The sequence below is a fragment of the Cydia fagiglandana genome, chromosome 1, assembly GCF_963556715.1.
Source record: "Cydia fagiglandana chromosome 1, ilCydFagi1.1, whole genome shotgun sequence".
Lineage (NCBI taxonomy): Eukaryota > Metazoa > Arthropoda > Insecta > Lepidoptera > Tortricidae > Cydia > Cydia fagiglandana.
This window is the reverse complement of record NC_085932.1, coordinates 11,653,669-11,666,341: the sequence shown is the minus strand read 5'-3', so window position 1 is coordinate 11,666,341 and position 12,673 is coordinate 11,653,669. Positions and strand designations below refer to the sequence as shown.

The window sequence follows — 12,673 nt, the reverse complement described above, 5'->3', positions numbered from 1 at the left end:
TCCATGACGATTTTTATGACATAGTGCATGGCCGCCATGTTGGATTTCAAAAATATCATCATTTTCGAAATCTGCGCCCCCCAAAACCTAAAAAACGACATCCATGACGATTTTTATGACATAGTGCATGGCCGCCATGTTGGATTTCAAAAATATCATCATTTTCGAAATCTGCGCCCCCCAAAACCTAAAAAACGACCTCCATGACGATTTTTATGACATAGTGCATGGCCGCCATGTTGGATTTCAAAAATATCACCATTTTCGAAATCTGCGCCCCCCAAAACCTAAAAAACGACATCCATGACGATTTTTATGACATAGTGCATGGCCGCCATGTTGGATTTCAAAAATATCATCATTTTCGAAATCTGCGCCCCCCAAAACCTAAAAAACGACATCCATGACGATTTTTATGACATAGTGCATGGCCGCCATGTTGGATTTCAAAAATATCACCATTTTCGAAATCTGCGCCCCCCAAAACCTAAAAAACGACATCCATGACGATTTTTATGACATAGTGCATGGCCGCCATGTTGGATTTCAAAAATATCACCATTTTCGAAATCTGCGCCCCCCAAAACCTAAAAAACGACATCCATGACGATTTTTATGACATAGTGCATGGCCGCCATGTTGGATTTCAAAAATATCATCATTTTCGAAATCTGCGCCCCCCAAAACCTAAAAAACGACATCCATGACGATTTTTATGACATAGTGCATGGCCGCCATGTTGGATTTCAAAATGATCATTTTCGAAATCTGCGCCCTCAAAACCTATAAATCTGCGTCGGCGCCCCCAAACGACATCCATGACGAAAACGTGCTGGGGCCTTATCTCTGGATATAAGACCTAGCTAGATGGAACCCCTTATAGCAAATTTCATTTAAATCGTTAGAGCCGTTTTCGATATCACCGAAATATATATACCGGGCGTTTTATGAACAACTAGCCATATTGTGCGAGGTGATTATGTAGGCTGAACAACTCTTTGTACCAACTCCGAAATCACAAAAAAAATTTTGGCTGTTTCAATGAATACATTTTGGTCGAGTGGATGTCAACGTTTTCCACCTAATCACCTTGCACAATATAGCTAGTTGTTCAAAAAACGCCCTGTATATATCTATATACATGAATTGCTCGTTTAAAAATATAAGAAAAATAAGATAGCACAAAAGGGACAAAAAAAAAACAAAAAGTTTTTACTCGCACCAGTCTTGAACCCCAATCCTCTTGCACGTATTTCCACGAACATACCGTTACGCTATTGCAACATACTTACGTTGTGTGAAATTGTCTACTACAAGGATCACGGAAACACTGTTTGCATGTGTGAGTAATAGTAGGAAAAGGCGTGACAGCAACACTCCGTCGAATTAGAAAGGTGGTTTATGCACAATGAAGTATTCAATGTTTATTTTAATAGTTCAATATTTATTTAAAGAGTGCGCGAAACATACTTTTAAGTATACAAATACCATGACCATTTCACAAAAAAATAAAACCTGAAATTTTGCAAAAGTGGTGCCATCTAGCGAGAGTTAAGTTTTGAGTAACCTAGGCGAACCACCTTAATACGGTGGCGTTGTTGATCGGGTCGCCACTTTCCCGAATGAAGGTTGAGGGAGGCGATGGCTGAGATACGCGTCATACTCGTGAACGGGTGCTGTTTGTGGAGACTGGTCTGTTAAGCTAACACGAGCTATTATACTTAGTAACTTTTATTAATTAATTACAGTGAGACGCCTCATTCTGTTCTCGTATGTTTCTTTTCTTTTAATGAATGTATTAATTATACAGGATATTGACTCTTGGAGACCTTATACATCTCTAAGGATAACTTGATAAACTATATAATCTTATAGTTCTGACACCTAGAGACATTTACACCTCTAAATATTATAGATTTTTTTGTGTGTGTTTTTTTATCTGTATTTTGTATGTAATTCGACATTAAGAGACCATATACATCTCTTAGTAATTGTAATACGTTAGATTGAATTGTTAGTTTTATTTTATAAAATTGTTGATGTTATTATTTTTGCTTTTATGTAAATTCAATGTTGACGTGTAAAAGTGCCCTTGTGGCCTATTTGCTGAATAAATGTTGATGTTGATGTTATGATTATTTAATAAACGAAAGTGAACATTGAAACCGACATTATTTATGAGACACCCTAATATTTTAGCAAGTCGGAAATTACTAACCATCGTCCACATTGTTAACCTTATGCCTTTTGTAATAAGGTCCACCGATGTACAGGTAGGAGTATTGTTGTTTGTACATACTTATCAACTACGTATGCAAATTATTACCTATCTCTGGACCGTCGCCTAGACCTCGGCGAGTAGACCTTGCGGCGGTCATTGGGCGAATATTTCCTTTCCGAAGGCCTCATGCGCTCCGGCGAATACCGACTCTGGGGCGAATATCGGCTTTCGGGCGAATACCGGCTTTCTGGTGAGTACCGGCTTTCTGGCGAATAGCGCCGGTCGTATCTGTAGAAAAAAATAATTTAAAAATTGTTTAAACTATTTTTGTACAGTTATAATAAAATAGGGTTAAGCTCTATTTACACGGAGCAAGAACTTGCATGCAATATTCGATACATTGCTAACTACAGAGTACAGTGAATTCGGTCGATGGACCAAATACACTAGATAGCGCTGTCCTTAAAACGATGCTAACTACTTGGTAAAGCTAGAGTAGGTAGTAATAGTGAACTCTTTATTGGACAAAAGACATATTAAAAGTAACAATTAGTAAGAAGTACAAAGGCGAACTTATCCATTTGAGGGATCTCATCCAGTTAATCTTAGAGTTTAGCGTTTTGGCACAGAAAAAATAATAGTACTAGGTACAGAAGACTCACTCTCTAACAAAAGGCGTATGTTAAGATCAGCACAGATATGGCCGCTAGGTGGCGACAGCGCCACGCGCGGCTTATGACTAGCCACCAAAATTGGTGTGGAACGGATTTACTTTTAGCTACCTGTAGCAAAGCGGCGAAATCGCGGAGTGAGCCACGCCTGGTATTGGCCTAAAGCAGCGGTCGGCAACCTTTTAGCAGCCAAGGGCCACATAGTAGTTAACGGAGGTGACGCGGGCCGTACTTTGTTAATATTTATGACTTTATGAGACATTGTCGTTTGTCACTATTACATACAAAATAGCCAAGGTGGCACTCGGGTCGCAAGTGACAGTTTCACGAGCCGCATGCGGCCCGCGGGCCGCAGGTTGCCGACCGCTGGCCTAAAGTAATAAGCTTCCAGGCTAGCGTGGGAAAGACAAACAGTACAGTCAGTCGGTGCCGTCCGCGTTAGCGGGAACGCCTGTGGCCTCACCGCTTTTCGCGTTCAAGTATATTGTTTCTATAGTAGAAGTTCACCTAGGCTGGTGCGGGGAGGGCAGGCGGCCGAGCGGCGGCGGGCGCGGCAGCGGCGGCAGCAGCGGCGGCGGCAGGAAGGCCAGCGGCGGCAGCGGCGGCGGCACCCCGCCCAGCCCGGCCTCGGTGTTCATGCTGTCCAGCGGCGAAGACATTTCTGGAACGATCGATAATGACTTTAGTCTCACTATAGTTCTTTAGCATTAGAAATAAGGTAAACAATCTTGATGTGTCTTTTAATTGAAAAACTCATTTTAAAAATAAGTTACGGCAAATATGTAACAATTATGAATCTAATACCATCATTTATACTCTTCTGCTTTCATAAGTAATAGTTACTCTTTTTTTTAAAGCGTTTTTCAATTAAAAGACGTGTCAAGATTGCTTACCTTCTTTCAAGTTCTTTCTAATGCTAAAAAAAAACGAACTATAGCTTCAAACTTTTTTACGGTAATGGCCACGGTTATAGAAAAAATACTCAGGGTCCGCATCCAATATAAAATGTTCAAACTAAGACATTATCAATATAGCTATTTATATCTAAACCTTCGAAATTTAAGTGAAAAAGGGAACAATGTCCTATATTATATATTCGGACTAGGTACCGCTAGGTATTGTTACAATAAGATTAACGCTGAAACATGAACTAAATCCAAAATACACAATAAAATTAGTCCATAGACTAAGTATCTTTGCTTATAATACATGAAATAAGTTACCATCTGTTCTGGGTGCACTCAATTTCTATTGCGAACTAGTCCTAAAGTAAGATAAATGTATAAATAAATATTATTACACATTTTTGACACAAATTGACTAAGCCCCACGGTAAGCTCAAGAAGGCTTGTGTTGTGGGTACTCAGACAACGATATAAATAATATATAAATACTTAAATACATAGAAAACAACCATGACTCAGGAACAAATATCTGTATCATCATACAAATAAATGCCCTTACCAGAATTCGAACCCGGAACCATCGGCTTCATAGGCAGGGTCACTACCCACTAGGCCAGACCGGTCGTCAAATGTATAGTGAAAAGTGAGTAGTACTGACGGTGGTGCGGCGAGGCCGCGCCCTCGGCGCCGGAGAGCGAGGCCAGCTTGCGGCGCAGCGCCTGCGCGTCGTCGCGCGCCGCGTCGGCCTCGCGCCGCGCCGCGCGCGCCTCCAGCCACGCCGCGTGCGCCTTGCCCTCCAGCGCGCCCACCGCCGCCAGCCGCGCCGACTCCTGCTCCGCCAGCTCCAGCGTCAGCAAGTCGCATTTCTCCCTACACGATACCACAGAATAAATAATAGTACCTACTAGGTACAGAAGACTCACTCTCTAACAAAACGCGTCTGTCACGATCGGCACAGATATTGCCGCTAGGTGGCGACAGCGCCACGCGCGGCTTATGGCAAACCCCAAAATTGGGGGTCGAACGGATGGAGTTTTAGCTACCTGTAGCAAAGCGATGAAATCGCGTAGAGAGCCACGCCTGACAATACTAGATTCAGTGGTGTATTCCTATTTGTCCCCGCCGAGCTGGCCACGATGAGAGAAGGCGCTACTCTTCCCGCCTCATGTGTGGCGGGTGTCATGTGGGGCGGGGCCAAATGGGAATACACCGGTACAGTCGGCCCAAAATAGTGACGGCCAAATTAGCCAAATATATCAGTCCGCATCCTTTTTCTATGGTAAGATCTATTTGTAGTGAAGCATCTATTTGAGGCACACTCTAACATGATTGCTCGTGGATGTGGTAGTTGCCATTCCGAGGAGATCATAGGGCCATTGCTTGCGTAAGAAAATCATATTATAAAGGAAGTATATACCAATATACCTATACATTCAGTGACAACAGTATCTTATACATGAGTAGACAAAGTGTTCGAAACGATCCGCCGCCCTTACTCTCATAACAATAAATTCACGTATGTTTCATATTTCTCAATTTTAGGTATTCCCGCTGTTGACCGTAGGTATTTAAGCCGGATTCACATTTGTCTGTCGTGTTGTGTTAAAACTCTGACACAGGGGCGTATGTTGAAGATTAGCGCCCCGGGCCATGGCCCGGATGGCCCTAGGGCCCCTAGGGTAAATACGCCTTTGCTCCGACAATATCTAACCGTTCAAATAAAAAACAAAATACCGTGGAAAAAAGCCCATTCACAATTAGGTGGCGTTCACGCAACTACAGTTTTCATGACGCAGCTCATTTTTTGACTTTATCATTTCAGTTTTCTGTACTAAAAAACTATTGGTTACTAACAATTTTTTCCGGACTTAAGTAATTAATTACCTACTTCATTGTTGCAAATACCAAGTATTTCTATAGGCACCCGTATTACATTTTATACTATACGTACTTGTATCTCTGAACCTCCTGCTGCATTAGTTCGATCTTCTCCACCGTGCTCACCGACTCGCCTTGTTTGCTGAGATACAGAGATTCTTTGGCACTAAGCTCTCTGAAATAAAACAAATAAAACTTTTAATAATAATATAAATGTTCTCAAAAAACGCTTTAAGCGAATTCCATAAATCCGTACACGGCGGGAAGAAGTACTCAAGACATTTTATTGAAGATATTTGAACATAAAATTGCATATTGCGCCGTGTATGGAAATTATCTTAATAAAAATTCGACACTTAACCCCTTAACTCCCAGGGTTTTAAATTTACGAGCCAAAACCACCTTGGAAATAAAAACTAGGATTGAATTTTGACTTTGCTAACCAGATATAGCCACGTCCAGTCGTCCATGGGACGTGAGTGGCTAAATAAGTCTAAGTACGAAACTTACTTCATCAATTCACTTTCTCTCTCCTGGAAATATTTGCCGAGCACCTCGAGCCGGGTCGAGGCCTCAGTGGCTTGCTGGCTCGTTGTGGCTAGCGACTCCTGCGTGGTCTGCAACTCTTCTGACAGACGTGTCCGCTCTTTACGTTCGATCTAGATACACAAAATTATAAATAACGATTTATTTGGTCGTTCCTAAATCGTTACAGTAGTGCATACGCTACGGTAAGGCACCCGTGGCTACAACCTGTGTATATGTGTATGGCTTTTATCCACGCAGTTATTTTTTAAAGTTTTAGATTGGATTTTCTATCTAGCGGACTTTATGTATAATAGTGTAATAATTTTGAATCATCGCTAGTCGAAGTTCCGAAAGAGATTCCTATGTTGATTATGATATGATATATGATATCTGATTTATTTTAAAGTGATTATGAAAACAATATCAGTTCGTTGATTATTCGTGGTGCAACTTTTCCCTTCGTGTACAGTCAACAACAGAGCTATGAATACAGGCAAAGTGTCCAAAATATGTATACAGTACTTTATTGCCTGTACATTAAGGTCATGTATACATATTTTTGGCACTTTGCCTGTATTCATAGCTCTGTTGTTGACTGTACCTAGCCATTTTGAATCATCGCTAGTCGAAGTTCCGAAAGAGATTCCTATGTTATCTGATTTATTTTAAAGTGATTATAAAAACAATGTCAGTTCGTTGATTGTTCGTGGTGCAACCTTTCCCTGTGGTGCCTAGGCTTTCCCTTTGAACGCCACGCCTTTGGTTGGCGGCGCATCATCTTGTCGGCATGCACGAAGGTTGATATTGATATTGGGCTGTAGTCCCGTGCCTTAGTTAACGTCTTTGACGGTCAAATGGTTAATTAATTATACTGGATATAATTTGATGAATTTGATCGCAATTTCGTAATTAGGTAATTTTAATAAGAACAACAAAGATTAATGTAATGACGAAGTATTTTTGTCGTTGCGTCTAAATTTAAACGTAAAAACAGATGGATTATTTCCGACTAAACAAACATTACAATATCAATAGAGTTATTATTTGTTGTAGATCATATGAATAATAAAAATTAAGCATATGTACATGACATAAACACGTCCACAATAAAACTAGACGTCGTTTAAATGATAAGAGATGAGTTACTTACATTATCTACTAAAACGAGGCCATGATCTTTTTAGATAAATATCTATTACCTATCGTTTCGTCACTTAAACATACTTACTTCATATTTGCTCTCTAAAGTATGTTTCTCTTCCAAAGCTTTCGATAGCTTGGCCTTTATTTCAGTGTGATCTATTAGAGATGCGGCATCAATGTTGGATTTGGATCCACTGTTCAGTTCTTTGATTACATCCTGAAATCGAAATTTAAATTACATGTAATTAATATTATTGAATAAATCGTTCGCAGCAACACTCTTAGTACAATATACAGTGGTAACTTAACTCAGATAGTTGACAGGTCAAAAATAATTTCTAAGCAATCTCTTTCAGTTAACCTTTGATGAGATAAATCTATTACTCACTTTCAGAGCAGTTAGTTCGTGGCTTTGCAGTTGTATCGTATTGTTGGCCTCAGCCAGCAATGTGTTGAGTTCTTCTAGCTGCTTCTTTTGTTTCCTAGACTCCTCTAGAGCTGCCTCAGCAGACACATACTTTAGCTGGAAATTGTCCCTTTCTCGACTAACTGACACTAATTCTTCTTCAAAAGCCTGGATTTTGTCTAAAACATAAAATTTAATTAACAAACAAGCAGACGGTACATAATTCCGTAGTATGAAACAAATCTTCTGTAGAAACAAAAAAATATTTAAAAAAAACCCGACAGCAATAGCTGAACATTTCATTATTTTCTTTTTTATAATGGGGCCTCTGATTGTCGCACTTATTGTTTAATTTTTATCAACATGCCTTAAGTGACATTCGCTGCATTCGCATAATGAAGATAAATCGTTTTACGTAAGAATCATCAAAATCGGCTCACACATTTAAAACAGAGAACAGCGTAAATATACATAACCCTCCTTTACGTAGCGCTAAAAATAAAAAGTCCTTCAACACCATAGTATGACGGAGTGTCCAGATCTGGCCAATGCGTCAGCGAAATCACTCGCGCGCAGCACACGCGCATATCGTACTACGTTACACAAACAGGCGTATTCGGGGTGCCTTCGCCAGATCAGATTTGGACGCACCTTACGCATGACAAAACTTACTATTTAAATCTGCTATATGCTCTTCAGAATTAGCTCTCTCTCCTAAGAGCTCACTAAGAGTATTCTCTACTTCACTTAGAGTATTTTGCAGTTCCATGGCTGTGTTTTCCGAGACCCGTAATAGTTTCTCATTGTCGTCCAACGATTTTCGAAGTCTCTCATTTTGGGCTTTTAATTCTTCGATCTCTTCTTTTAACGATTGTACCATGTCATCCATGCCGAAAGAATTATCTTCAATGCCAGCTAGTTTCGTTTTTGTAGAAGCCAGCTCCTCTTTTAGAATCTCACATTCCTGAAAGTTAATGTATTTTTTTAATAACAAAAGCATTATATTGTATATTTTAGAGGCCCATTAGAATACAGTATATCTCACGTAGCATTCAATGACCCGAAACATATTAAAATACAAGTACCTATATGGCAAATTGGCGATGTACAGGAATGTTCATGTACAAGCGTGCGCAAAGTGGCGTTGCTAGGCGTGGGCGAAGTGTGGCGTCGCCCACGGCCTCGAGCTCAAAGGGGTCTCGCGCGAGGCCCCTCCGGTGGGGCACATAGAATGAAAAGGGCCTCTCAGATGCGACTTCGCCCACGGTTAGATTAGTTCACGATACGCCACTGCGTGCGCATGTTTTTACATAGCCTTACGATTTGTCTGGTACGCGTGACGCTTGTCATTAAAGCAAATTTGTATTTATATGTGTTGACTTTCAACACCATTGAGGTGTTGTTTTAAACATTTGTCACAATTGTTTTAAAACAAAAAATATTTCTACCTTAGTTGAGAAAAGTAAATCTCTCTGCAATGTGTTGATTGTGCCGATAAGTTTGCCATCCCGTCTACGGCCATCTATGTAGTAAAATCCCAATATGAAGAGCAGGACAGAACTAGCCGTAGTGACAAGGAAAGTCACGAAACGATTGTTTTGCTCCTTAGATGTACCATCACAATATTCATCAGTAAAACATGTGTTGCCTGTAAAATAGAACAAGTGATATTGAATTTTCATAAAAACTATTTAGTTCCACAATTTTTAGTGTTCCGTACAAAACTTTGTTTACGGAACACTTATGGGATCACTTCGGTCTTTCAAATCTGTTAAATACGTTTTTCTCAGAGACCGTTTGACATAGATACCTAAAATTTGGAACAGTTATTTTATGTATGATTACAATTTACATTAATGTGGTAAAATATATTTATTTACTAACCCCCTTATTCATAATCGTTTACTAGAGTTAAGAAGCCAATAATAATCGTTTGTCCCTTTCCATCACAGCAATACGTCGGAAAGGGACAAACGATTATTATTGGATTCTCAACTTTAGTAAATGTTTATGAATAAGCAGGTTAATCATTAATACACAAAAGAAAGAAAACATTGTATAAAATGCAGACATTCTCTATTAGAATTGGGCAAAGAGTTGTAGCTGGTGCAATATCACCAATCACTAAATCATTTATTTATTTGAACAGCTGTAAATGTGTCATAGTATTTCCATACATTTATTATATAATAGTAATATAGTTAGACACGATAATAATTGTGATTTAAGTTGTATAACATTAATATTGGATTTAAGAGATAAGTCTAAACATGCTTAAAACATTACTCACCAGAAGACGCATAAAGTGCATTTGATTGAGATTTGGCTCCCAGAACAGAGTTATAAGTTGAAAGAAAGTAATTGAAGTAAGAGAATGTTTCTTCTGCCTCATTGGCCAACTCAGGATTAAATATACTTTCTTCTCCTGAAGTTTCCGCTTTAGATGGCCATAGATCTAATATACTCGTGAATAAACCTGAGAAATATCCTGTGCTGGATGTCTCTGTATCTGGTATTGATACTGTATTGGGATCTACAGGTGGTTCGGATGATTTTAAATAGTCCACTATTGGAGTTTCCGTGGTAGTCAGCAGACTTTCAGTTTCTGTTGTAGGTAATGGTTCTTGACTAGTAGCTTCAGAACTAGCATAGTAATTATTATCTGTTGATGTATCTATGCTAGCGGGAGTGGTTTCAGTAGTAATTAAAGTTGATTCTGTAGTCTCTGGACTCCCTGGGGTGTTGGTTAGTTCGGAGCTAGAATAAGATTCTGTACTAAATTCTTGTTGTTGTGGTGTATTTGTTTCAGAACTTGCATGGTCAGTATACTGAGCTGATTCTGGGTTTGGTGGAATATATGTGCTCTCAGTTGAACTAGGATAATTATATGCACTGCCTGTACTGTCTTGAACAAGATGCTGTTCTGAAGAACTTTGATAAGTGTTACTTGCAGTTGATTCTGCCTCTGGAGGCTGCGGGGTTGGATCCGGGCTTGGGCTATAAGCATAACCAGTAGAGGCTTCTTGGTACACTGGAGCAACTGTTGTAGCTTCCGGCATGCTTGCACTGTTTTCCTGATCATATTGCACTTCAGCATTTGATGCTGTTACAGTTGATTCCTCTGAAAAAGTAGTGGGGTTACCATACTGTTGTTGGCCTAAACTACCTTGATAATACTGTTGGTTAGCTTTGTAATCATAATTTTGGTTATTGCTGCCAAAAGCACCATTATTATATTCCGGTGGTACAGGTACATGTGGAGGCTGTGGATATTGATTGTTTACACCATCAGTTGATGGCTGCGGTGGTTGTTGTGTATTAGAATCTATATTTACACTTTCTGTTGTGGTACTTTGTTCAGTTGAAGTTTCATATGGTTGTGGAGTAGTGTTTTCTACATTACCATTGGTTGGGGTTGACACATTTGGTTCCATATTTTCCATAGACTCTGGCTGGCTTAAACCTTGCTGTAGGTAGTCAACTTTGTCGGTCATGTCTACAATGTTATCAGAATTTACTGTATTGCTAGTAGCACTAGACACCAGCTGCTGTGGCTGGGGAAGAATTTCTGCAGCTTCTGGAAGCTCGGGATTTTGGACATTCACAATGGTATTATCAACTGGTTGTTGTGTACTGCTTTCGGTGGAGGGCTGAACATTTTGATGAAGTTCTATACTAGCAGACAAATTATTTTCAGGTTGCACCTGAATTGATTCACTACTTGGAAGATCAACACCAGGTTCATTTTCTTGTAAGGAATCAGTCTTTACACTTTGGTCAGACAAATTATCATTACTACTTTGGTTAGGAGTGCCTTCAATGCTTATTTTATTTGGGTCAGGAACATTTTCACCAGAATTTAAGGCAGGAGTGACATCTTGTTGAGAAACAACTGCAGGTAGCTCTGTGGTGGCATCAGGCTGTTCAGAACTGATTGTAGATGATGTGGTGTATATAGTAGTGCCCTCAATAACTTCATGAGCTTGTTGAACTTTATCTGGCTGAACAGCTGCCTTTTTCTGCATAGGAACAATTTCTATTGGGTTCTTAACAAATACTTTGTTTTCTCTTAAAAATTGCTTGTTGACAAATCCATGTTTTCCATTTATATCAGCATACCATAATTCTGGGTTTGTACCAGCTGACTTCATGTAAATGACAGCGTCAGAATTCGCTCGAAATGAAATCAGGTCCTCATCGGGGCTGTTATAAGCCAAGAGGGTTTTAGCTTTAGATATCGGTTCTGAAAAATAACAAACAATGAGAAGAAAGTTACAGATTTATACAAAAAAAGTCACTTTCATACAAGCCTTACCGCTACATTCCTTGTTAACACAGTACACTTTATCTGGGTATCTACAATGGTGCAAAGAAATAAATAACATAAATAATATAGATCTTAATAAAATCATTTTGCATCATACTATGCAAACATTTAATTCAATTATTTTATTTTATTCGTATAAAAATTCACAAGATGTTTAGCCACATCATCTGTCAAGTCGTTCGATCGTTATGTTATTGCAACAAGAAAGCCTGTTTAGGAGGTTATGAAATGTAATCCGTTACATGTCAGAGATGTATGAATTAAAATAATGATTACACATTTTTTTTATAATAGTATGGAATTCGCAATTGCAGCTGTAACAATAACAATATTAGCACAACAATTACAATATTACTGATGTCATACATGTTTAGGACAGGAGCAATATTTAAACGCAAGCCGCAAGCCCAGCATGGAATTTTCTGAAAGCTCGAACAGACGGGCGTGCCGATCAAAACCTTGGTCCTGTAGAAGTCCGGTATGTTCCATTTTCTGGTTATGGTCCGGTATAATTGCATTGCGTCTTGGATAATTTCTGGCTAAGATTATTGTTTCACCTGTCCAATTTCTTGGTTCAATGCATGAATCTAGTAT

The 12,673-nt window shown here is 39.3% G+C and overlaps 2 protein-coding genes across 2 annotated transcripts in view; one reads left to right on the top strand and one right to left on the bottom strand.

Moving 5' to 3' along the window:
• LOC134664256 (transport and Golgi organization protein 1) overlaps positions 1 to 12,280 on the bottom strand; it is a 31,933-nt gene extending 19,653 nt beyond the window's left edge. The window contains exons 1-11 of the mRNA XM_063520804.1: positions 12,068 to 12,280; positions 10,043 to 11,995; positions 9,201 to 9,400; positions 8,425 to 8,716; positions 7,735 to 7,931; positions 7,432 to 7,563; positions 6,186 to 6,334; positions 5,749 to 5,850; positions 4,456 to 4,667; positions 3,400 to 3,553; positions 2,327 to 2,509 (exon numbers count right to left, since the gene is read on the bottom strand). Of these exons, the coding sequence (XP_063376874.1) occupies positions 2,327 to 2,509; positions 3,400 to 3,553; positions 4,456 to 4,667; positions 5,749 to 5,850; positions 6,186 to 6,334; positions 7,432 to 7,563; positions 7,735 to 7,931; positions 8,425 to 8,716; positions 9,201 to 9,400; positions 10,043 to 11,995; positions 12,068 to 12,164 (3,671 nt within the window). The 5' untranslated portion in view covers positions 12,165 to 12,280. The remainder of the gene's footprint in view (positions 1 to 2,326; positions 2,510 to 3,399; positions 3,554 to 4,455; positions 4,668 to 5,748; positions 5,851 to 6,185; positions 6,335 to 7,431; positions 7,564 to 7,734; positions 7,932 to 8,424; positions 8,717 to 9,200; positions 9,401 to 10,042; positions 11,996 to 12,067) is intronic.
• LOC134664220 (xanthine dehydrogenase) overlaps positions 1 to 12,673 on the top strand; it is a 165,864-nt gene that overhangs the window by 31,531 nt on the left and 121,660 nt on the right. The gene's annotated exons all lie outside the window — the stretch shown is intronic.